Source organism: Nelumbo nucifera, chromosome 4, assembly GCF_055504915.1.
Source record: "Nelumbo nucifera cultivar China Antique chromosome 4, China Antique-T2T, whole genome shotgun sequence".
NCBI classification, from domain to species: domain Eukaryota; kingdom Viridiplantae; phylum Streptophyta; class Magnoliopsida; order Proteales; family Nelumbonaceae; genus Nelumbo; species Nelumbo nucifera.
The window spans coordinates 10,677,469-10,701,274 of NC_142652.1; the positions used below are offsets into that span (position 1 = coordinate 10,677,469).

The following is a 23,806-nucleotide window of genomic DNA, read 5'->3' on the forward strand; positions in this document are numbered from 1 at the left end:
AATATTTTCCTCCAGAGAAAACGACGACCTCATCAAATCTTGTCCATTTATTCAGATGATAAGGCTAGATCGACGGTCGGCTGCACCACATTCCCATTCGTTCCACGTCCATTCAATAATAACATTAGAAAAATCGTAAAAGCCCAAGTGGCATGAATTTAGTCCTCATTTGAGGCTTATTTAGGGGAGCATAGGGGAACCATTGTAGAGCTCAGGAGCAAAAGGCGAGTAGGTTGGCATCCTCAGCGTTGCTGGCTTACTTTCGCAACACTCCTCACCTCACCTCAGTCTCAGGAGTCAGGACATTGTCAACAGTTTTCCAAGTCGTCTTCTCCTCCAACTCCAACCCTTAATCGCAGAACTTGAAAGCATGGCCCCAGGAGTCCCGGTGGATGCATTCACAGGCACCGGCGGCAAGGTCGCGATCCCCAACAGGGGGTACTCCAAGAGGGCCTACGTGACGTTCCTCGCCGGTAATGGTGATTACGTGAAAGGAGTTGTTGGATTAGCCAAGGGTCTGCGCAAGGTCAAGAGTGCGTACCCTCTGGTAGTGGCCATCTTGCCCGATGTCCCCGAAGAACACCGTGAGATCTTGACGTCTCAAGGTTGCATCGTCCGAGAAATCGAGCCCATCTACCCTCCTGAGAACCAAATCCAGTTTGCCATGGCTTACTATGTCATCAACTACTCCAAGCTACGTATCTGGGATGTAAGTGAATGGTTTTGTTTACTTGTTCTTTCTTTTATTTATATATGTTAAAGCCAGTTATGAAGTAGTGGGGGACGGTTGATTGTGTGATTGCAGTTTGAAGAGTACAGCAAGATGGTTTACCTGGATGCAGATATTCAGGTGTTCGACAATATAGATCACCTCTTCGATGGACCAGACGGATACTTGTACGCTGTGATGGACTGTTTTTGCGAGAAGACATGGAGTCACTCACCACAGTACTCCATTGACTACTGCCAACAGTGCCCCGACAAGGTGACATGGCCGGCTGAGATGGGCTCACCACCTCCCTTGTACTTCAACGCTGGGATGTTCGTCTTCGAGCCTTCCCATTTAACCTATGAAAATCTTCTTCAGGCTCTGCAGATTACACCGCCGACACCTTTCGCGGAGCAAGTGAGTTAATTAATTAGTCAGTTAGGATGTTGGTTCATATATAGGACTGCTTTGATCGGCCTGTGTGATTAAGGTTTTCATGCATGTTAATTTCCATGAATTGATAGGATTTCTTGAACATGTTCTTCCAAAACATGTACAAGCCCATCCCTCTGGTCTACAACTTGGTCCTGGCCATGCTCTGGCGCCACCCCGAGAACGTTGAGCTCGACAAAGTCAAGGTGGTCCACTACTGTGCAGCGGTTAGTATATATATATATATATATATATATATATATATATATATAATGTTCTTCCTGCAAATATGCCTCACAAGACTCACAACACTTGATTCTCGACCGATCTCAATTAAGTTAATCGATTGGTCGATGATGAACTGATCTGGTTAATCCATTCAAAAGACTGACTGTTTTAATATGATTGATTAAAACTCTTCTCCCTTAATTCTCCCTGTTCCTGTTAAATAGGGATCCAAGCCATGGAGGTATACCGGCAAAGAAGCCAACATGGACAGAGAGGACATTAAGATGTTGGTGGCCAAATGGTGGGATATATACGACGACGAGTCACTGGACTTCAAGGCGGAGGACTCCGTTCCGGAGGAAGAGACCTTCTCAAGGCAGTCGTCGATCATGGCAGCCATGCCCGAGCCCGAGATGGCCTACATCCTTGCACCCTCTGCGGCTTGAACAAGTTGATGTCGTGCTCAGAGAAACGCTGTAATCCCCCTATCGGCAATCATATTTTATGTAGGCTCTTAGAATTCACAAATCAATATATAAATAAATAAATATATATATATATATATATATATCAAGTCGATTGATTGACGATGGTCTTCGATCGTTGGCTTTTTGTTAGCATTTGCTATGTCAAAACAGCGTACACACTAACTGCAAAGTACCCTGGTGGTAATTAAAATTTTGCGTGGCGTCAAAAAATAAATTAAAATTAATTGCAGTGTCGTCGTCGTTGTTTGGCCCCACTTAAGATCATTGTCTCTCCTAGAACAGAGCCACCTGACCTGACCTGGCTAATCAAAACCGTTTGATCCATCGCGTACCTCCTGAGTCCGGACAGTTGAAACTTGAAAATGCAATCAGAACCAGATAAAGAGGACGGATCATTGGTCGAGAGAGAGAATCGTCCATGCGGTGACAGTGCCACCACCCTGCGTTTGTGCTCTAAATTCTAAGGGGTGTATATTGATTGGTGTTGCATTTTAATATTTTTATCGAAAACGTTTCGTGTTGATCAATATAAAATTATAAATTGCCGTTTCTATTTTGATTGAGGGTTAATACAAATTTGTATTGAGTTCATCAATTAATATAAATTTCTGATTTATGGTTTTTCTTTTAATTTTCGCAATTAAAATGACACATATATGATGTAAGGACAGGTCATGCAGGAATAGGATTCATCCTCGGATGCCCCAGCGGAAGCACAAAGCACAAGTACTCTTGCCAAAGGAGAGTGCTGTTGGGCCATCGATAGTTATGACTCATAGATCAGAGCTCTAATTCAAGGTTTAAAAGCAGCTACAAAGAGTAATATATCTAAGCTGAAAATATACAGTCTTGGAGGGATATTTAAAATTTTAGGAATTTTATATCTTTCTTTTTGTTTTTTGTTTTTAGTCTTTTCTCTATCTACTTCTCTTACATGTTGGTGAACATCTCTTGTCCCAACAACTGCTCTTCAACACTACTACAACTCAATTTTTTGAAAGTGAAAGCAATAAGTTCCATTCTACCTTAGCAACTCACTCTAGCTGGTCGTCTTTTTTCATGACAAAAATCAACCAAAACAATTGGATCAAGCAGCTCCAATATGCTCACCTGTAAAGGCTTTTGTCTACTTTTGATCAACTTTTGTTTGTTCATATAAAAAGAAACCTAAATAGAACTACTCATACGTTAGGATATATATCATGCAAAGGTTAGCTTAGGATACTGATGGAGGGTGATTTGACCCGACCTCTTAAGAAGGCGACACGTGGATGTGACTCAGCATAAGCAACAACTCAGCATGACAGCCTGACTATGACTAAGTAACGAGCTCGTTAAGGTCCTCGCAGGATAGCTCGCTAAATTACAGCTTGCCACAAAATGAGCTCGCTACAGCGCGAGCTTAAGGACCCCGGTATGTGGAAAATGAATACTCCAAATCAAGTCTATCCCAGCTCGCAAGCTTAGAGAATCAGCTCGCTCTAACACTTAGGCAAGAAGACTGCCCCAAAGGCAACCTTAGGCGGAATCACCTCGTGACACATCCAGGAGCTCGCTGCAAGGCAGCTCGCTATGGGATAGCTCGCTACAGAGCAGCCCGTTGTTAAGCGACACGACATTCTCAGGAAGCTTCTTATCTGACGAGACCGTACTCGTCAGACTGCATCATGTCTCCTGACTGACGGTGCAGTCCCTGCCAGCACAGCAGACTGCACCCACGTCTCTCGACAGGTGATGGCGTGCCTGTCCTTTCCGGGTCGTGTCTCTCATCCGATTGGGCAGTACTTTGCAACAGTTACCTGCGCAGCCCTGACAAATAACGGCTGCAACAGAGGGCCAGTGGTGGTTACGCCCAATTTGACAAGAACATCTGCATATAAAGGCCCCAGGGTCGAAGGGGAGAAGAGGTCTTGAATTTTACTAATCTAGCACTATCTGCACTCTTAGCTTTCTTTGCATCCTTTACAGCTCTCTCGAGTGTTCTAACTTAAGCATCGGAGTATTCCCACCGGGCGAGCTCCCCAGGAATCCTTCACCTTCCTCTTCTCAGGTACCGTCCGTCGCCAGATAGGAGCAAAGCGTCCGTCAGTGCAACCGCAGAGGCAGCCCTCGGAAGAGAGACCAGTTCGGGGGACTATCCACGTGATCGTTGAAGGTTCGATTGTCGCGGGCTGTACCACAACTGCAGCTCGAACATCAACTCGCGAGGCCGCCAAGGAAGAACAGAATCCCCCGAAGCGGCCAAGGACGGAAGATCCGATCTTCTTCACAGAGAACGACGCGCGCGGGGTCCACTACCCCCATGATGATGCGCTCGTCATAAAGATAAAGATTATTGACTTTGAAGTCAGTCGTGTCCTCGTCGACTCTGGCAGCTCGGTAGATATCCTCTTCAAATCAGCATTCGACCAGCTCTAGCTCCAAGAAAGCAACCTGAAGCCACGAATACTCCCCTAGTAGGCTTCAGCGGAGAGGAAGTCAGGCCCCTGGGAAGGATTACAGTACCTATGGAAGTCGACACCTGGCCTAGCATTGTGAGGCTCAACCACGACTTCTTAGTGGTCGCAACCCCCTCCCCATACAATGCCATCGTAGGTCGGCTGATCACTCATGCCCTACGTGTAGTGGTCTCCACTTACTACTTGACAATGAAGTTCCCCACGGACTTCGGAATCAGGATAGCGCGAGGTGACCAGCTTGAGTCTCGCAAGTGCTACGTCACCACCCTCAAAGGAAAAGCCAAGGTGGCCGACGACCTCGAGCTGGAGCGACCTACGGAGCAGTGCGAGGAGCGAGCTGCACCCACAGAAGAGAATGTCTCCATCCCGGCATCGACGGAGGACCCAACTCGAACACTTCAGATCGGCGCTTCTATTGAGGAGCCCCTGCGATCTCAACTGGTACGCTTCCTACTTGAAAATTTAGATGTTTTTGCATGGTCCGCGGCAGAGATGCCCGGCATAGACCCTAGCATAATAACTCACAAGCTTAATACTGATCATGTAGTTAGGCCCATTAGACAGAAGAAACGCAACTTAGCCCAGAGCGATGGAGGGAAGTCGACGAGGAGGTCGGGAATCTCCTTGCAGCCGACTTTATCAAGGAAGTTCATTACCCGAGCTGGGTGGCCAACCCCGTTTTGGTAAAAAAAGGCCAACGATAAATGACGCATGTGCGTCGACTACACCGACCTGAATCGAGCTTGCCCAAAGGACTGCTTTCCACTCCCCAAGATCGACCGTCTGGTGGACGCGACCTCAGGGCATGAGTTGTTGAGCTTTCCAGACGCCTATTCGGGCTGCAACCAGATCAGGATGGACCTAACTGATGAAGAAAAGATTAACTTCATAATCGAGCTTGGCCTGTACTGTTACAAGGTCATGCCATTTGGGTTGAAAAATGCTGGGGCAACCTTTCAGAGACTTGTAAATAAATTATTTGATCCATTGATTGGTAGAAAAATAGAATGCTATATAGACGACATGGTCGTCAAAACCCAATTTTCGCATGATTTAATACAAGACTTGCATTCAGTTTTTGAAATTTTGCGTAAATTTAACATGAAATTGAACCCCAATAAGTGTGTCTTCGGTGTCACTTCGGGTAAATTCCTAGGGTACATTGTTAATCGGCACGGTATTGAGGCCAATTCGGATAAAATAAAGGCCATCATAGACATGAGACCACCCCAGAAACTGAAGGAGGTTCAGAGGCTGAATGGTCGAAAAGCTACTTTGAGCCGCTTCATGTCCAAGTCGGCAGACCGCTGCCTGCCTTTCTTTAAGGCAATTAAAAGCAAAGGTTTTGAATGGACCGAAGAGTGCCAGCTCGCGTTCAACGAGCTCAAAAGGTACATCGCTAGTATACTAGTCTTAACCCGGCCCGAGGAGGGCGATGTTTTAGAGCTGTACCTCTCGACAAGTGATGAGGTGGTCAGCTCGGTACTGATAAAAGAGGTATATCGGGTCCAACGACCGATCTACTATGTTAGTAAAGTGTTGCAGGGAGTAGAGACGAGATATCCAGAGATAGAAAAGTTGGCCTATGCACTAGTTATTGCAGCCCGGAAGCTCCGTCCGTACTTCCAAGCTCACACTATCATCGTCCTCACCAACCAACCTCTGAGGCAAGTTCGATGTCTCCGGTAGACTAACGAAGTGGACCGTTGAACTCAGCGAGTACGACCTCCAATACAAGCTGTGAACAGCTATCAAGGCCCAAGCCTTGGCAGACTTCATCGCGGAATGTACTTTCAGCTTCGAAGTCCCCAGGCCGGTCGAGCACGAGGCCCCCAGTTTGGGTGAGCCCGAAGTTCCCAGGCCGGTTGAGTTCGAGCACCGTGAGGTAGCAACCAGCGTGGCATCTCTCCTAGTTAGGCCAAGCGCGAACTGGGATAAGGAGCCCTGGATCTTTCACCTAGATGGCTCGTCAAACTAGTAGGGCAGCGGAGTCGGAATCGTTTTGTACGGCCCAAGCGGCACAAAACTGGAGTACGCACTACGCTTCGAGTTCGCGACATCCAACAATGAAGCGGAGTATGAGGCATTAGTAGCCGGGCTGGCTTTAGCCAAGGAAGTGAAAGCCAAGCATATCGTCATCTGCAGTGATTCCCAGTTCGTGGTCAATCAAGTCACAGGCGAGTACGAAGCTCGCGAACCAACCCTGATCGCCTACTTAGCCAAAGTAAGAGAGGCTCTGCTCAACTTCCAGTCACACTTCATCAAGCAAATACCGAGATCGGAGAACGCTGAGGCCGATGCCCTATCCTAGTTAGCCAACACCAGTGATAATACCATGAGAACCGTGTACATAGAGAACCTACCTCGGCCTAGCATTCTCGGGGGGGCAGAGGAGGTCGCTCCTGTTGTTCAAGCAGAGTCGAGCTGGATTGATCAGCTCGCGAGCTTCCTGCTACACGGGACCCTCCCTACAGACTGCAATGCCGCCAGAAGGGTAGAGCGTCAAGCGGCCAAATACGTCATGATAGACGAACAGCTGTACCAAAGATCTTACACGCTCCCCTACCTACGCTGCTTTCGACCTTCCGAAGCCGAGCTCGTGCTCCGTGACACTCATGAGGGCCTATGCGACGGACACTTGGGGGACAGGGCCCTCACCCAAAAAGCGCAACGACAGGGGTACTACTGGCCAACAATGAAAGCAGATGCGATCGAGCTCGTCAGAAAGTGTGACAAGTGCCAGAAGCATGCCAATATCCACCATCAACCTGCCGCCGACATGAAGTATCTCACCATCCCATGGCCTTTTGCATAGTGGGGGATCGATATACTCATACCGTTTCCACCAGCAACAGGCCAAAGGAGGTTCTTAGTGGTAACAATTGATTATTTCACTAAGTGGGTAGAAGTCGAACCTCTCGTAACAATCACAGTTCGGAACGTAGAAAACTTCTTTTGGAAAAGTATAGTGTGCCGCTTCGGGCTACCTCAGGTATTGATCTCTGATAATGGTAAGCAGTTCGAGGACATTAAATTCCAGAATTGGTGCCAAGACATGGGAATTCGACAGAACTTTACCTCAGTCGCACACCCTCAAGCAAACGGCCAAGCGGAAGTCACGAATAGAGCTATCCTCCGCGGACTGAAGGCACACCTGGATCGAGCTAAAAGACTATGGGCAAACGAGCTACCCAGTAGGGCTGTTCATAAGAATGCCCAACCCGACCAAATCGACCAACCCGAGTCGGTCGGGTTTTCATCCGTACCGGTCGGTTTTGGGTTGGGCACATACATAAACCAAATCTTGGGTCGGTTTCGGTTTTCTTGCGTGAAAACCGAAACCAACCCGACCCGAACCAAACTAGTATTCTACTAGTTTGGTAGTTCCTACTTCCTAGTTTGAGTAGTTTCCTAATTCCTAATAGTCTTCTACTTTTAGACTTCTACTAGAACTAGAACTCTAGAAGGCCCATTAGGCAATTACAATTAGAATTCAATTAGGTGTCCTTTTTAAGTTTTTTACCTAGATTAGAATTTAGAAGGTTTCGAAATTTTTATTTTATTGATTTACCTACCTAGATTTACCTAGTTTTTTACTCTAGAAGGCCCATTATTGACACTTGTTTTTACATGAAGAATTTATTGATTTTATTCTTTACCTGAATTAAATTTAGATTTATCTTGGACTCTTGAATATCAAATTATCAACTAATTCAGATTTTATTTGGCTTTGTACAGGAGCAAAACCGAAACCGACCCAAACCGACCCAACCCAACTCAAACCGACCAGGTCGGTTTGGCCTGTCAGTGGGTCGGTTTCGGTTCCCACCTTAGCTAACCCGACCAGGTCAGGTCGGTTGGGAAAATCCCAAGAAACTGACCCAACCCAACCCATGAACACCCCTACTACCTAGTGTTCTATGGGCTTATCGGACCACAGTGAAGACTGCTACAGGCGAGACCCCCTTCAACCTCACCTACGGTACTGAAGCAGTCATCCCAGCCGAGATCGAGGTTCCCTCGCTATGACTAGAAGCTTATGATGACAAGGCAAACAAAGACGAGCTACGCACCAACCACAACCTACTTGACGAAGTATGGGACCTCGCATATATTAGGACTGCGGCCTACCAGTAGAGAGTAGCTCGGTACTATAACTCCAAGGTTAAGAAGCGGAACCTTCGCGTCGGCGACCTGGTCCTTCGTAAAGTTATGGTGCCTGAGCCCGGTGTTGGTAAGTTCGGGCCAAATTGGGAAGGACCCTACCGAGTAAAGCGAGTTTTCGAGGAAGGAACATACGAGCTCGAAACCCTAGAAGGGAAACAAGTACCTCGGGCATGGAATATTGTCAACTTAAGGCAATATTACCTATAAACTACTGAGTAGACCATGAGTCACTCCCAGAGCCTAAAGGCCAAAATGCCGAGGGCGACCTCGGCGCGATAAGACTCAGTCGCCTCTATGGTATGGGCGAACTACTAAGTAGACCACGAGTCACTCCCAGAGCCTAAGGGCCAAAATTCCAAGCTAACGAAGACCTCAGCGCGATTAGACCCAGTTACCTCTATGGCATGGGCGAACTCTAAGAGTGGACTATAAGTCACTCCCTCGGCCTAAGGGCTAAAACATCGAGCTAACTAAGACCTCGGCACTGTGTAAGACCTAACCGTTTCATCGACAAAGTCTAAGTATTAATACCGAAGGCATAGGCAGCTCGGGCTTGAACCCTATGAAGCGTAGCTCGCCTCGGTATACTAGTTGAACCCGATAATGGACAACCTATGCCAACTTAACCCAGGTGCATACAACTCAAGCTTACTATGATAACCACCTCGGGGTATTACCAGAAAGCTACCCCAAGTATGGAGGAATAGCTCGGGGTAACAACTACCGAAAGATCCTACTTTGTGTATGTTGCTCTAACAACTCGAGTGATAAAGTCGCTTTGGCAGAAAGTAAAGAGCACACAATACTTAGCAGAAAAAACAAAAACTACTAGCTCTTACAAATAAAAAACAGGGCCCGACTGCCCGAGAGAGTTCATCAAAAAACAAGAGAGAAATATTTAAAACTGGGTTCAAACACCCAGGAAAAATTAGAATTCATTCAGAAGAAAGAAAAACAAGAGCAACCAGCCTCATGGATCCGCCGCCTCCACGTCCTCATCATCCTCCGGAGAGTCAGGCTCCTCCTCCTCTGCCATGTCCGTCGTCTCTGGATCCAGGCCCTTCATCGTTATGCCCTCAAGGTTGAGCTCGGAAAACTTCTTCCGGACCAACCAGCGGCATAGTTTGAATCCAGAGCGGTAGGAGCTCGAGCCATACTCCAACTGGAGGTCGTGGTACTCCTGGGAGTCCTTGAAGTCCCACACCACCTTAGCTCGCTCAGCCTCCACCATGGCATCGAAGTTCCGAGTCCGATCATGAAGCGTGGACTCCAAGTCCTGGACCTGCTAGCGAAGAAGCTCCCTCTCCGCTACTACCCTCGATGACTCCTCCCGGTAGCGAGCGCTCCCCTCAGATAGCCGGGCGATCTGTGCCTCCTGGTCCCAGACGAGCAGTTCCTGGGCCTCGCTCCCCTTTCGAACCTGAAGGACTTCACCTCGGGCATGGTCGAGCTCGCCCTGGAGCTTCTGCACGGTTGACCTCTGAGCGAGAGCGTCGCCGGAGTGAATGTTAGTCTGGATGGCCATGGCGTGGATGGCGAAATTCACCTGCCAACAAAAGGCCGAGGTCAAAGAAAGAAAAAAGAAGAAGAAGGGAAAAGAAGAAAAAAGCAGCCACTTACCACCATGCAGTGAGCGGAGGCTAGCTTGGCGAGCGGCTTGGGGTCCATCCCTCCCCAGCTGGCGACCTCCTCGTGGGAGACCGCCTTCCGGCTCCTTCGCGAAGCCACGGTGAAGTCGGTGACGCTTTCCCACTCTCCGGTAGGGAACCGCGGGAAGGCGAAGGGGTGGGACTTTTCAAATGGAGGGAACTGCCCTTGCACCGGGACCTCGTGTTCTTCTGCGCCACCTTCCGTGGCTACTCCCTCAAATGGGACCGGTGGGACCTCAGGCGGTGGTGGAACGAAGGCTGGATCAGTAGCCTTGAACTCAGCACTCCTGAAAGTGGAAGCTCGGTCAGGGCGCGACCTCTTCGCCCTGCGCTTTTGGTTGCTTGACAGAAGGCGGCGCGCATCTACACCAGACATGTTGGCTGCCAAAAATCACAAGGCATTAGTCCAGCTAAAAAAAATTACAAGGCATTGCATGACCTAAAAGGCAACCTACCGGGGCTCAAGCCGGCCTGCGCGAGCTTGTTCTCGGTCAAGTAGTCCGACCAATGGAAGCCAACCGCTGCACAGGATTGCAACGCTTCCCGAACTTTTGGATCCAAGTCAACACCCGAATCCTGGACGGCGGCCCTCCAGTGGGTTGTGAAGGGCCACCCTTCGGGGTTGCGAACTAAAAAATAGTCTCGCTTCCGGGCCGGGATCCTGTTCAGCAGCTCGTGCAGGAGCTTGAAGCCGGGACGGGGAGAAAAATAATAGGAACGCCTTTCTGGAGGCGTTCCGGGGGAAGCATTCTTGATAGAAAGGATGGTGGAGAAGATGTCGAGGTCAAGAGGAAGACAGTATTCGTAAAATAAAGAAATTGTCCCAACTACATTTCGGATTGAGTTGGGGTGAAGTTGGTCTATGGTAACGTTAAAGTGGTTTAAAACCTCCACTATCAGAGGATGCAGAGGAAGATGAATGCCAACGATGAGCTGTTCCTGGAAGATCACAATCTCATCGTAACCGTGTTCCCAAGGATAGTCACCGGATGGGAGACTATAGATGAGGTTTCTGGGAAGGTTGAATTGAAGGACCAAGGTCTTGAGTCTCTCCATCGACATGGAGGAAGGACCAAAGCTGTCCGGCTCCCTACCCCGGGAGGTGGAAGCCATTTCGTCGGAGGCCTCTCGAGCCTCCGGAGCCTGCCCCCAAGTTCTCCCTGAGCTCGAAGGGGCGTCATCTTGGTTACCGCCCTAGGGAAAGGCATTGTACAGGTACCCTGACATTGCTGACAAAGCGATAAGACTCACTAGGAAAAAATTGAACCAAAAAGACAGTGTGAACAGGAGAAGAGCTCGAGCAGCTAGGTGAAGGTGCGACCTCAGAATCCAAAGGCAAGGCAAGTTGGCGTGGAGGAAATGAGGCCTGGGGTCCTCCTATTTATAGCCACTGTGCCCACAAACTGACGACTCAGAATAAGGCGAATCTGACGGTTCGTAGTCAAACTGACTGCACGTCTTTTGAAACCAAAATGTGACTGGCTGCACGTCTTCCATAATTAAGGTAATGTCGGCTGCACGACTTCCAGAGGTGAGGACCATTTTGGCGTGCTTTTTGGCATTCGAAAAATCCATAAATTGCTTGACATCCACGTGTGTATTTAATGCGATCAGTCAATCAAGTTTGAATTTCGGGTCAAATCCACCCGTCACACTCCATGAACTCCTCGCGCCAAAGTAGAATCCTTAGCCCGAGGAGTGGGGGGCAATTGATGGAGGGTGATTTGACCCGACCTCTTAAGAAGGCGACACGTGGGCGTGACTCAGCATAAGCAACAACTCAACATGAAAGTCTGACTACAACTGAGTAACGAGAACGTTAAGGTCCTCGCAGGACAGCTTGCTACATCGCGAGTTCAAGGACCCCGGTATGTGGAAAGGGAATACTCCAAGTCAAGTATATCCCAGCTCGCAAGCTGAAAGAATCAGCTCGCTCCAACACTTAGGCAAGAAGACTGCCCCAAAGGCAACCTCAAGCGGAATCACCTTGGGACACATCCAGGAGCTCACTGCAAGGCAGCTTGCTATGGGATAGCTCGCTACAGGGCAGCTCGCTATGGGATATCTCGCTACAAAGCAGCTCGTTGTTAAGCGACACGGCGTTCTCAAGAAGCTTCTTATCTGATGAGACCGTACCCATCAGACTGCATTACGTCTCCTGACTGACGGCGTAGTCCCTGCCAGCCCAGCAGACTACACCCACGTCTCTCGACAGGTGGTGGCGTGTCTGTCCTTTCCGGATCGTGTCTCTCATCCGATTGGGCAGCACTCTGCAACAGTTACCTGCGCAGCCCTGGAAAATAACGGTTGCGACAGAGGGCCAGTAGCGGTTACGCCCGATTTGACAAGAACATCTGCATTTAAAGGCCCCAGGGTCGAAGGGGCGAAGGGATCTTGAATTTTACTGATCTAGCGCTATCTGCACTCTTAGCTTTCTTTGCATCTTTTACAACTCTCTCGAGTGTTCTAACTTAAGCATCGGAGTATTCCCACCGGGCGAGCTCCCCGGGAATCCTTCACCTTCCTCTTCTCAGGTACCTTCCATCGCCAGTTAGGAGCCAAGCATCTGCCAGTTAGGAGTGCCCGGATTGCGCTGCATCAGATACCACACAACTTAGTATTATACCCGCATGCACAGTTATATCTTTCTATTGCAATGAAAGGCTGCCTTTTTCTTTAAAAAAATAATACACATTTTTTCATAAATTTGTATTTATCAACAATACAACAATACTGTACCAAAAACCTTCTAAAATAGAGAAAGATTCCGTTTCTCATCTAACCACCCAAACTATGTAAATAAATAAGTAAATCTTAATTGGGCTGCACTTCAACTGAAGCCCAACCCCAAATCCAAAATATTTAGTCTTAGGTTAACCTAAAACCAGGCCCCAGTTGCAGAAATTGCAGCTAACAGTCGGGGTCTTCCTTTTTCTGTATTGTCTTTTGTGTGTTTTTTTCCTTGGCATGTTTGAACACCAAAAATATGAATTTTTCTTATTTTTTAATCTCCCAAAATTTATTTTATTTATTTATATTTTTGCTACGCTCATTTAATTTATTTGTGTTTGGAAGGTTCTCTACGAAAGCCCACCGAGGCACAAGATGCGGTGCAAAACTTTTAGAAAGAAATTATAGTACCAATGATAATAGATTTCACATCAAAATCAAGCGATCGCCTTCGCCAGAAATGGATTAATCCTACTTCGAATCTTTTATGTGGTTATTTGCTCCTTTTTCAACAATCACCGTCCAATGTTGTGGGGCACTGATGCGAACGAATTCACATCTGCGCTTCACAGAGGGCGCCCCACAGCATATCTCAACCGTGTATTAAGAAAATCTTTTGCCCATTGATAATTTTGGGAGATATTTTCAATACACTAATATGTGCATATGGGGCGTCGATGCAAATTTTGAGTTCACATTTCCGCTCCACAGCACATCCTGCAATGTATTGAAAACATCTCTCGATGACAGTATAAGAATTGATGGTATCATCATCAGAAAATATTTTCAATACACGGCGGAGATATGTTGTAGTGTCACGGGGGTAGTCGTTAGGATCCCGTGCGGCACTCAAATGCGACGAGTAAGTCTAAGAAACAAGTAACAACACAAGAAAAGGCAACAAAGATGGCACACGAATTAGAAAAAGGCTACTTGTATTGCATTAATGGATGGCAAGCATAAGCACACAGTTCAGTATTGAGTGGATCTCATGCTTAACCTTTACATGCTCATGACTCACTTGACTACCTACCTCCCCTCAAAGAGTACGTTTAGCTTTTGGGGGAGTGACAATAAGAAACATCAAAAAGGTGAAAAAGCATACTATAGTATTACAATAATGCCATTGGCAATCCCCCATACAAAAGTACATGCATAGCCCACCCATGACACTCACTTGGACGCTGGAGTGGCGGCTGTAGGCACGATGGTTGGCACTTGATGGCACGGCGAAGAGAGCACTTGTTACAGTCTCCCCCACCCAATTCAGTCTTCGTCCTCGAAGACTAGCTTTTGCTTGAGGCTTGAACTTGTTGTTGGTGAAGGAAGGTTCTTCGACTGCTCCACAAACCGGGTTTCTTTCAAGGCCCAGATAGTAGGTTGGGTAGATTGCTAGTGGATGTTCTTGATGGTGGGAAAACCTATGGCTAGTTCCTAAGTTAAGTCCTTGCTTGGCTGCTTCAAGGTAGGATTTTGACTTGTTCCTGATGGTAGTAGGAAAGTTGGTGGCCAAGGCTGGGTCAAAATGGTATTTTGGATTGTTAGGGTGTTGGTTCCCATGCATTTTTCCCCAAGGGTGACTCACAAGGCTACTACGGGATTTATCTTGAGGGATGATGTGAATGTGGTCCCTAAATGGCTTGGGTGGCACTCGCTCTCCCCGGTGGTTGTGGTAGTAGATGTGGGCAAGGTTTGACACGGCCTTGGGTCTTCTTCTGTTGGGCCCACCAATTGCGGGCGTTTGCGGCTTCTGCTTCGAAGTCGACTCCTGCTGATGTGGTTGGTGTTGAAGCTGATGCTGATGCTGACTTGGGCATTGGCATTGGCGTTGGCGCTGGAAACAGAACTGTCTTGGGGGTGACTTCTCCCTGGTGACGACTTCCCAACCAGTTTCAGTGTCGATGTGAGGTACTTGACAGGGGTTCTTCCTTGTTGACGCAGTGTTGTCTTCACGGTTGTTGGTTTCTTGGTACAACTGCAATGCTGAAAGCTGCTTCCCAAGTATCTGCAAGGCTGATGAGACAAAAACCATGCAAGGGGAGTGTTCGTCCAGGATAAGCAAACTGTTGATATGTGGCATAAGTGCTGCTTCCGCCTGAATGAGGAACTCCACTCCAAGAACAACCTGAAAAACATCCAAGGGAACCACAGATAGATTGATGGGTCCTTTCCATGGTCCAACTCGGAGTTCTACTCCACGAGCCGTGCCCTCTACTGCTTTGGCCCCGGAGTTGACAGCCTTGACCCACCTAGTTTGTTTGGTGGTGGTCAAGCCGAGTCGCTTTGCCTCCGCAAGTGAAATGAAGTTGTGGGTGGCCCCAGTGTCCACCAAGGCTTGGGTCGGCCTCCCGCCGAGGGTGATGTCTGCATAACTCAGCCCCTTGTGGGCTTTGGTGGGCCGCTTGGATGTGGCCTCTTTCTTGACCATGGCGTTGATGAGTTGGAGGGCGCCTACTCTTGGCGCCGCTGTGGGTTCCTCCTCATCGCTCTCTTCACTGTCGCTGAGTTTGGCGATGAGGGCAGTTATTTTCTTTCGGGTTGGACAGTCACTCGTCCAATGCTTCCCGTTGCAAAGGTAACAAGGCGCAGGAGGAGGTCTCCTAGTGGATTGGTGGCCCTGATAGCTTGGGCCTCCTTGTGGCTTCTTCCCGTGTTGGTAATTGTAGGGCTTGTCCGCAGGCACTGGCTTCTTCTTCGTAGAGGTTGATTGTTGATCTCCCCCACTCAAACTCATGGTACGTGGGCTGGATGGTTTTTGCACATCTTCCTTAGGTGTTCTCAAATCAACAAGCTGCTCAGCTACGGCCATGGCGGTGGCAAGGTCCTCAACCCCGCGTCGCTGGAGTTCGAGCTCGGCTCATGGCTTGAGACAGTCCATAAAATTGAACAGAAGATCATTGTTTGACATGTCAGTGATCTCCAGCGTCAAGGCCGAAAACTCCTTGACATAGTCATGTAGTGATTCTTGATGTCTAAGATTCTTCATTCTTCGGCGCGCCAGGTACTCCACATTTTCTGGGTAGAACTGCCGCTTGATCTCACGCTTGAATCCAACCCAGGTGTCGATGGTGCGGGTTCCACGTTCAATGTCTTGGCAACACCTACGCCACCAAAACATTGCGATATCAGTCAAATACATAGCAGTTGTACGTACCTGAGTTTGGTTGTCAATGATGCCAGTGGCGGAGAAATATTGCTCCAATTGCCACAAGAAGTTGTCAAGCTCCCTAGCATCCCGAGCACCCGAGTAAGGTGATGGCTCTTGGATCTTGATGTTCATGGAAGCTAGGGTGGAGGGAGTGCTAGGTGTGTTGGCCACTGCCCTTTTTAGGAGAGTCATCTCATCTCTCATCTCATCCAATTGCGCTTGAAATCTGTCTAGCAAGCACTGTAGGCTGCTTTGGGAAGGCCCAACTCTCGAATTCTGTATGGTGGTGTGCATGTCTCTGAAGGCGCCATTGAAACGTCCTTCTAGTTCCACCACTGCATTCTCAACCGTCTCTAGGTTGAGGTGGAGTTCATCAATCCGATCTCGGGTTTCTCCCACTGTCACCTCGCAACGTAGGAGGCGCATGTCCACGGTAGCTAGTTGGTAGACTGATTTGTCGTGCTTGCTAGCTTTAGTTGTACGGCCCTTTGGGGCTTGTGTCTTGGTAGGTTCGTCAAGTGGAGCTTCATCAGTGTCATGGGCTTGAAGCCGCCCATGTGGTGTGTCATCGGCAATGCCACGGTTGCTCTTCATTGTGTTGATGTAGGGACGGGGACAAGGTCCAGAGTGTGTGTAGGAGCTCCTGCTCTGATACCAACTGTCACGGGGGTAGTCGTTGGGACCCCGTGCGGCACTTGAATGCGACGAGTAAGCCTAAGAAACAAGTAACAACACAAGAAAATGCAACAAAGATGGCACACGAATTAGAAAAATGCTACTTGTATTGCATTAATGGATGGCAAGCATAAGCACACAGTTCAGTGTCGAGGGGATCTCATGCTTAACCTTTACATGCTCATGACTCACTCGACTACCTACCTCCCCTCAAAGAGTACGTTCAGCTTTTGGGGGAGTGACAATAAGAAACATCAAAAAGGTGAAAATGCATACTGCAGTATTACAATAATGCCATTGACAATCCCCCATACAAAAGTACATGCATAGCCCACCCATGACACACACTTGGACGCTGGAGTGGCGGCTGTAGGCATGGTGGTTGGCACTTGATGGCGCAGTGAAAAGAGCAGTAGGGCATTGTGGGGCGGAGATGTGAACTCGCAAATTCTATTTATGCACAGTGCAGAACTCGGGAACAGCGAGAGGTGGCATATACTCATTGGAGAGAAAACACAAATGACAATGGTTTGGTGAACTACCAAGAATAAAACACTTGGATTAATGGGCCAGAGTTCAATTAATCGCGGTTAAGATAGAGTGGATTTGGAATGGTACTTGGATCGTTTTCAGCCCAATAGATATTTGCCCAAAACCAGACCACTGAAATTGGCACTTTCGGGCAGGGTTCAGGTAAGGCGGACCTAAATTTTGTAGTAATTAGTAAACAAAGAAATAACACTGAAATTGGGAAAGTAATTAAATGTGGCCGGCCTTCTCTCTACTGACTGGTTAATTTCATATATATTATCTATGAGACTTTGAAAGAGGGGACCCTCTTTCCTATGAACTGTGGGCTTGGAGGGAGGACCAACTTAGGTGGAGCTGTAGCTTGGTCCTGACTCCTGACGTAGAAATAATCACTTGGTCTTCGTTTGTTTTGTAGTGCACTGGTGGTTAAATGGGCTGAGTGTTAATTCTAGGTTTTTAAGATCTGATTTTGTTTGACCATTTAAGTCAAATAGGTCAGACTGTGTCATTCCATCAAATCTTTTGTGTAAGTATGTATAAATATATATTTTATTATTAAAAATGTATAATTGTTTTAAAATTCCAATTTAAAACCTAGAAAAGGGTTTAATTAATGGCGAAAATAACAGGGCAAAGCGCCTTGAAACACAATGATCTTGAAAATTTACCCCAAATATATATATATATATATAAGATCACCCAATCGATAAGTAGGTGTGATTCATGTATTTGAGGTAAGTATACAAATTCAACATTTCTAACAACTAGGCAACCTGAAAGATGTTTTGGTTAACAATTTCTGGTCCTGATATTCCAACCATCTGGTCCAATCCACGGCTCACAACTAAGGATTACTTTAATGGGCCCAAATGGCAAGGGAACTTAGAGATAGGGGAGAAAGTCGGGCAAGATTTTGGCCAAGTTTTAATTCACCCAAGCCCAACCCTAAGAATTGGGCCTAAAGCCCAACCCTGGCCCAAGTTTGAAGTCAATCTTGAACTATCCAACCTAAGCCCAACTAGCAGCTAGCACTCAAATTTGATGCACTCGGGTTTATCAAGTAGGCCATACTAAAAATCACTATATATGTATGTGTATATATATATATATATATATATATATATATGTTTTATAACAAAAAAAATTATGCATATATACATGCATGTATATAAATGTGTCTGTATATGCATATATACATGTATATAATTGGGCTGGGTTCAGACTATCTCAAGACTATTTCCATACAAATATGGTTTACTTTTGCTTCCTAGGTATTCCCATGCAAATTACTCTTTTCTGACCTTCATTGACAACATTTTATTTCTCACAAACAAATTTGACTTGTCATATCTCAAGCAAAAGTAAAGCAGAATTTACACCTAGCATATTTGCACGTCCATGCTTTTACACCGATGCAATGCAAGCAAACTGAGCCGTGAAGTTTGCATCATTATTTATGTTGCGTTTAGTATCATTACTGTTAATGTTTAGGGTTAATCAATATAAATGGACATGTAATTAGTATTTGAGGTTATTTATAATTGAAATAGTCATATCTTAAAAATGCATATGTGAGAGACTTTTTCTAGAATCATCAAATTAGTGTCCATGCTCCAAAATGACGGTTGAAACGACAATCATACCAAAAACATTTATTGTATGTTGTTAAAAAGTTAAAAGGAACATAGTTTGATTGGAAAAAAAAGTTTGCATCATTAGTAGATATTTTCAGGAGGTATACATTTATTGTATGTTGCCGGACTTTGGATTTCAATTAGGCAAACCAAAATATTCAATTAATATTAAAGCATCTAGAGGGACCCATTTAAAGTACATCTAGGAATTAGGGCTATGAATTTTGTTAAATTTTCAATGGATAATGATGAGGGTGGATTTGGCCCTCCAATGATATTGTGACACATGGTACAGGTGCGACCTGGCGGCCTGATTCTGGTGCGATCTGGCGGTCTGGCCTTGGCGCGAACTGGCAACCTGGTACAGGCGTGACCTGGCAGCCTGGCATTGGCGCAACCTGGCGGCCTGGCCCTTGCGTGATCCTTGGAAGTTGGCCCACGTGTCGAACGATCCGAAGGGTGGTCAATGTGCATGGCGGTTACCTTAGAGAATCTTGGACCACTAAGACGACTTCTTAGAAATCTCGGATACGGTGCGTGAAGCCCGCGCCAAACAATGCCTATATAAAGGCACCAACCCCAATGGCATGGGGGGGGCAAGTAAGCATATTCTAGCTCTCATATTTTGTGATTTTTAGCCCGCAGTCTACTATGAAAGTATTGATTTAAGCATCGAAGTGACCTCGCCGGGTTAGCCACTTTAGGTCCTCTAACATTGATTCCTTGCAGGTCTCTAAAGAACTACGAAGCTCAACAATCAATCCATCTTGCCACCAGGTAGCTCAACTCTCTGGTCAGCTCGTCACATAATAGGCAGCTCGACACTCTGGTCAGCTCGTTACCTAATAGGCAGCTCGACACTCTGGTCATCTCGTTACCTAATAGGCAGCTCGACACTCTGGTCATCTCGGCACCTAATAGGTAGCTCGGCCCTCTAGTCAGCTCGTCACCTAATAGGCAGCTCGGCACTCTGGTCAGCTCTGCACCTAAAAGGCAGCTAGGCACACTGGTCAGCTCGTCACCTAACCTGCCTAGCTCGGCCCAGTCAACTCATCACCTAACCTACCTAGCTCGGCCCAATCAGTTCGACACTTAACTTGCCCAACTCGGCCCAGTTAACTCGACACCTAATCTACCCCCAGCTCAGACCAAATGACGAGGTACTTAGCACAAAAAATGGATTTATAAGACCAAAACCCTAACCAGAGCCCAATGCAATTGAAATTCTTTTATATACTTATTTAGGTTGTATTTAGTTGTTGTGTAAATAAATTTACACTAATGCAAAGTTATGATATTGCAGATGATATAGATGCTGCAAATTCTGATTTATTTTTGTTCCAAAATTTACCTTATTTTGTTTGATTGCAGTAAAATGAAGTAAAAAATGTGAAACAAAATGAAATAAAATCCAAAACAAAATTAAATCAGAATTTACATTATTTTTCATTTGCACTCTCAATCTCCCATACATTTGTATAGTGCAAATAAGATTGCAATCCAACCAAACGCAGCCTTAGCAGCTACCGAACCGGCGAACTGTACATCCAAAATCAGTAAATGCATGCATCAATCGCTTTTTTTTCTTTTCTCATCATCTCCTGTAATTCTTCTTTCCTTTTTCGTGTTCCTGTAGATATGATTTTGAAGATGTGGCAATTGTTTTTTTGTTTTAAGAAATAAAATCATTCTTTCATACCAATACCATCAGAGTAGTCTGTACTTTTTCTTTTGGCCAAACTTTTGTCTTTTTGTCGGTTGTTTTTTAGTTTAAATCAGCTCGGCTGTGCATTGGGAACATCTCCCGATGATAATATGAAAAATGATGATGTCATCAAATCACCACCTTGGATTATGACTTTTATCATGAACTTCGTTATTGAGGTTAGGCTTTAATTTTGTCTCATGGTTTTGAAAATTGGTCAAACTATTGAATCAGACAATGAATTTTGACCATTTATTATTTTAAATATTTTTATTTTTTAAAATCAGAATAAGTCGTTCATTCAAACCGTACAATTGGATCATTTAACCCAAAACCAGTTGCCTGACCGGTTTTATGTCCGGTCCGGTTTCTAAAACTTGCTTTGTCTAAATTTGATTAAACCCAAATGTTGAGTCACACCCATTTTAGAGCTTGTTTATAAAACCCACATATGCCTTCTTTTTCATAGCATCCTCTCTCTCTCTCTCCTCCCCTTTATCTATCTGTCTCTATTCTAGTATTCTACAGAGAAATGGATAAGAAGGCTAACAGCTCCGAAGAAGCAGAAATGAGAAAAGGGCCATGGACCATGGAGGAAGACTTGATTCTGATCAATTACATCGCTAACCACGGCGAAGGTGTATGGAACTCGCTAGCACGATCGGCAGGTAATCTGTTTCCAACAACATCGACGCCCACACACACACATAAATTAATTTAATCGCTGCATGCCCACCACCAAGTTGTGTTAACTACCTGAGGCCTGATGTTCGAAGGGGTAATATTACAGCCGAAGAACAGCTCTTGATCATGGAACTGCACACCAGGTGGGGAAACAGGTGAGCTTCTACGTAGTAAAATTACGTGAACACATAAGTATTTTTTTTTTTTTTGCAATTTCATCGTCGTTTTTTTCCCTTGTTGCTTTTATGTATGAAAGAAGCATGGATATTTGTTTTTTTTTTTTTAATTTTGTACTACAAACCCACCACTGATATTTTTGTTTAGGCTCAGTCCGGAAACAATACAAACATATGCACAGTGCAATTGTGCAAAACCGTGTTTACTCTTTCCAAACTGAGCCTTAGGTAAAAACCCATCACTGGTTGGTTTACTTTACTGTTATGCTTAGCCCTCTTTTATATCGAAAGAAAGCATATGAATTCAGGTCTTTGTTCGTATAATTTCGTTTTTCTCAAATTGTTTATGGGTCAGACAAATAAATACATTATGCATTTATTTATTTATCTCAAATTCTTATTGATAATTATCGTAAGTGCAAATGTTGAGTCTTTTTGTTTACTAAATATAGTAATGAAGTACAGGGTAGGCTGAATTAGATTCTTGAAGCAGTGTCGCAGGAACACTTTAATTTCCAGTTTCTAGATGCAACCATGGCCATGTGGTGAGAAGGAGCCATGGAAGTAACATCTAATAAGGCTTGGAGGTTGATGTAACGGTTTCTGTCACGTATCAATTTTTTGTGATGTATCAATTTTTTGTTAAGTACTTCATCATCTAGTCTACTCCCAAGTGGCTTGTGACTCAAAGGATGAAGTGGAGCTCCCTGGTGGCGAGTTACATGTGGCGAGCTACCTAGTGGCGAGCTGCCTGGTGCCGAGCTGCCTGGTGGTGAGCTACCTAGTGGTGAACTACCTTGAGCTTTGTTGTTCTTTTAGAGGCCTGCAAGGAACCAGATGTCAGAGGACCAGGGTGTTTACCCGGCGAGGTCACTCCGATGGCTAAGTTAGCACTTAGTAAAGATAGCTTGAAGAATGATATTAGAGAATGAGAGAGCTAGAGAGCAGGGGTTACCACCTCTTCTTTCAACATCTTCGCATCACTTTGCCCCTAGGGGGTGAGGTCTTTATATACTGGAGTCATCGTGGGTTAGATAGAGCAGTTCCTGGATTCCTGCTGTGATGGGACCTGTTTTCGTGTTAGGTAGGGATAAAGCCACCAACTGGTAAGGTTGCCCATTTTCGCTTGATTGGGGAGTGGGTGAGCTAATATAACCGTTACAAGTCACAATCCTGTAAAATGTGGGGTATGGTGGTGAGCTCCTTGAGGTTATCAGGTTGGCGCTTGTGTCAGGCTACCAGGTCGGTGCCTGGAACAGGCCACCAGGTCGTGCCTGGGCCAAGCTGCCAGCTCGTGCCAGGGCCAGGCTGCCAGCTCGTGCCAGGGCCAGGTCGCACCAGGGCCAGGTTGCCAGCTCGTGCCAGGGCTACGCCACTAGGTCGCGCCTGTGCCAGGCTACGCCTAGTGGGACACCATCAACTTAGCAAAGGCAAATTGTTGCCAAAGTGGTTCCGAGTGTCACCTAGTTGTTCTTAGGTATCAGACTACATAAGGGTGAGCTCCCTATGGTAGCACAAGTGGATCAATTGAATCATATTCTCCAACAAATATAGGAAACCCCAAACCTCTTTCTGCTCCATTTCTTGCTGAATGCAATGACAACTTATGGATCATGGACGATCTCTGGGATATGCAATTACTCAATAGCGATTAAACGTATAAACTTCTATAATATGATCTGTGTTCATATCTATATTATCTGAGCACTTCCTTTATGTATGTTGGTTACTAGTCATATATGGGTTGTAATACTACAGTTAAGAAAATATTTGGAGAATCAAATCATAAAAGTTCCTGATGCATCCCACTCTGTTTCTCGGTTAACATGAAAGAAGAAAATCAAAGAACATACATAAAATGAAAGCCTGGGAAAGGAATTAAAGGGACGAAAGACCAAAATTGGTTGCCACCCACAGACTAATGCTAATTTCTTATTTCCTTTTTATAGTATAATGCATGAGTGTGATTATGTGCCTCTAAAATTTCTTATTTCTTTTAGAGTCACTTCAAATTATTGCAAAATCTTTTGGAGGCGTTCAGATGCGCCTCTAAACCCAACTTTTAAAGGTACTTTTAACTTCTTTTATATAAGATTTTTAGCGTCAGTATAATAGAGGCAGTCGTATGTGTATCTAAAAGTTCAATTTAGAGGCGCATTATAATCCACCTCTAATTCTCAATCAAGCGCCTCTAAAACATTTGTTGTCATTATTATTAACTGGAATTGTGTGGTCTAAATTCATATCATATTAACATTTGTTGACATTATTATTGTTTTTTAAATCTTCAACCGATGAAGAGATAATAAAACAAGAAACAAAGGTAAAAAATTATTTAAAAAATAGATTTTAATTATATTTCTATTTTATATATATATAAGACGTCACGGT

At 45.7% G+C, this 23,806-nt stretch overlaps 2 protein-coding genes across 2 annotated transcripts in view; both read left to right on the forward strand.

Moving 5' to 3' along the window:
• On the forward strand, positions 1-1,956 carry LOC104587235 (galactinol synthase 1-like). The gene is made up of 4 exons (XM_010244767.3): positions 1-709; positions 806-1,126; positions 1,234-1,368; positions 1,594-1,956. The coding sequence occupies exons 1-4, from the start codon at positions 371-373 to the stop codon at positions 1,813-1,815; spliced, it is 1,017 nt and encodes a 338-aa protein (XP_010243069.1). The 5' UTR covers positions 1-370; the 3' UTR covers positions 1,816-1,956.
• Positions 1,957-21,160: 19,204 nt separating this feature from the next.
• The window catches only part of LOC104587239 (MYB-like transcription factor EOBII), a 58,649-nt gene continuing 56,003 nt past the window's right edge, over positions 21,161-23,806 (forward strand). The window contains exon 1 of the mRNA XM_088903191.1: positions 21,161-21,223. Coding sequence (XP_088759317.1) covers positions 21,198-21,223 — 26 coding nt within the window. The 5' untranslated portion in view covers positions 21,161-21,197. The remainder of the gene's footprint in view (positions 21,224-23,806) is intronic.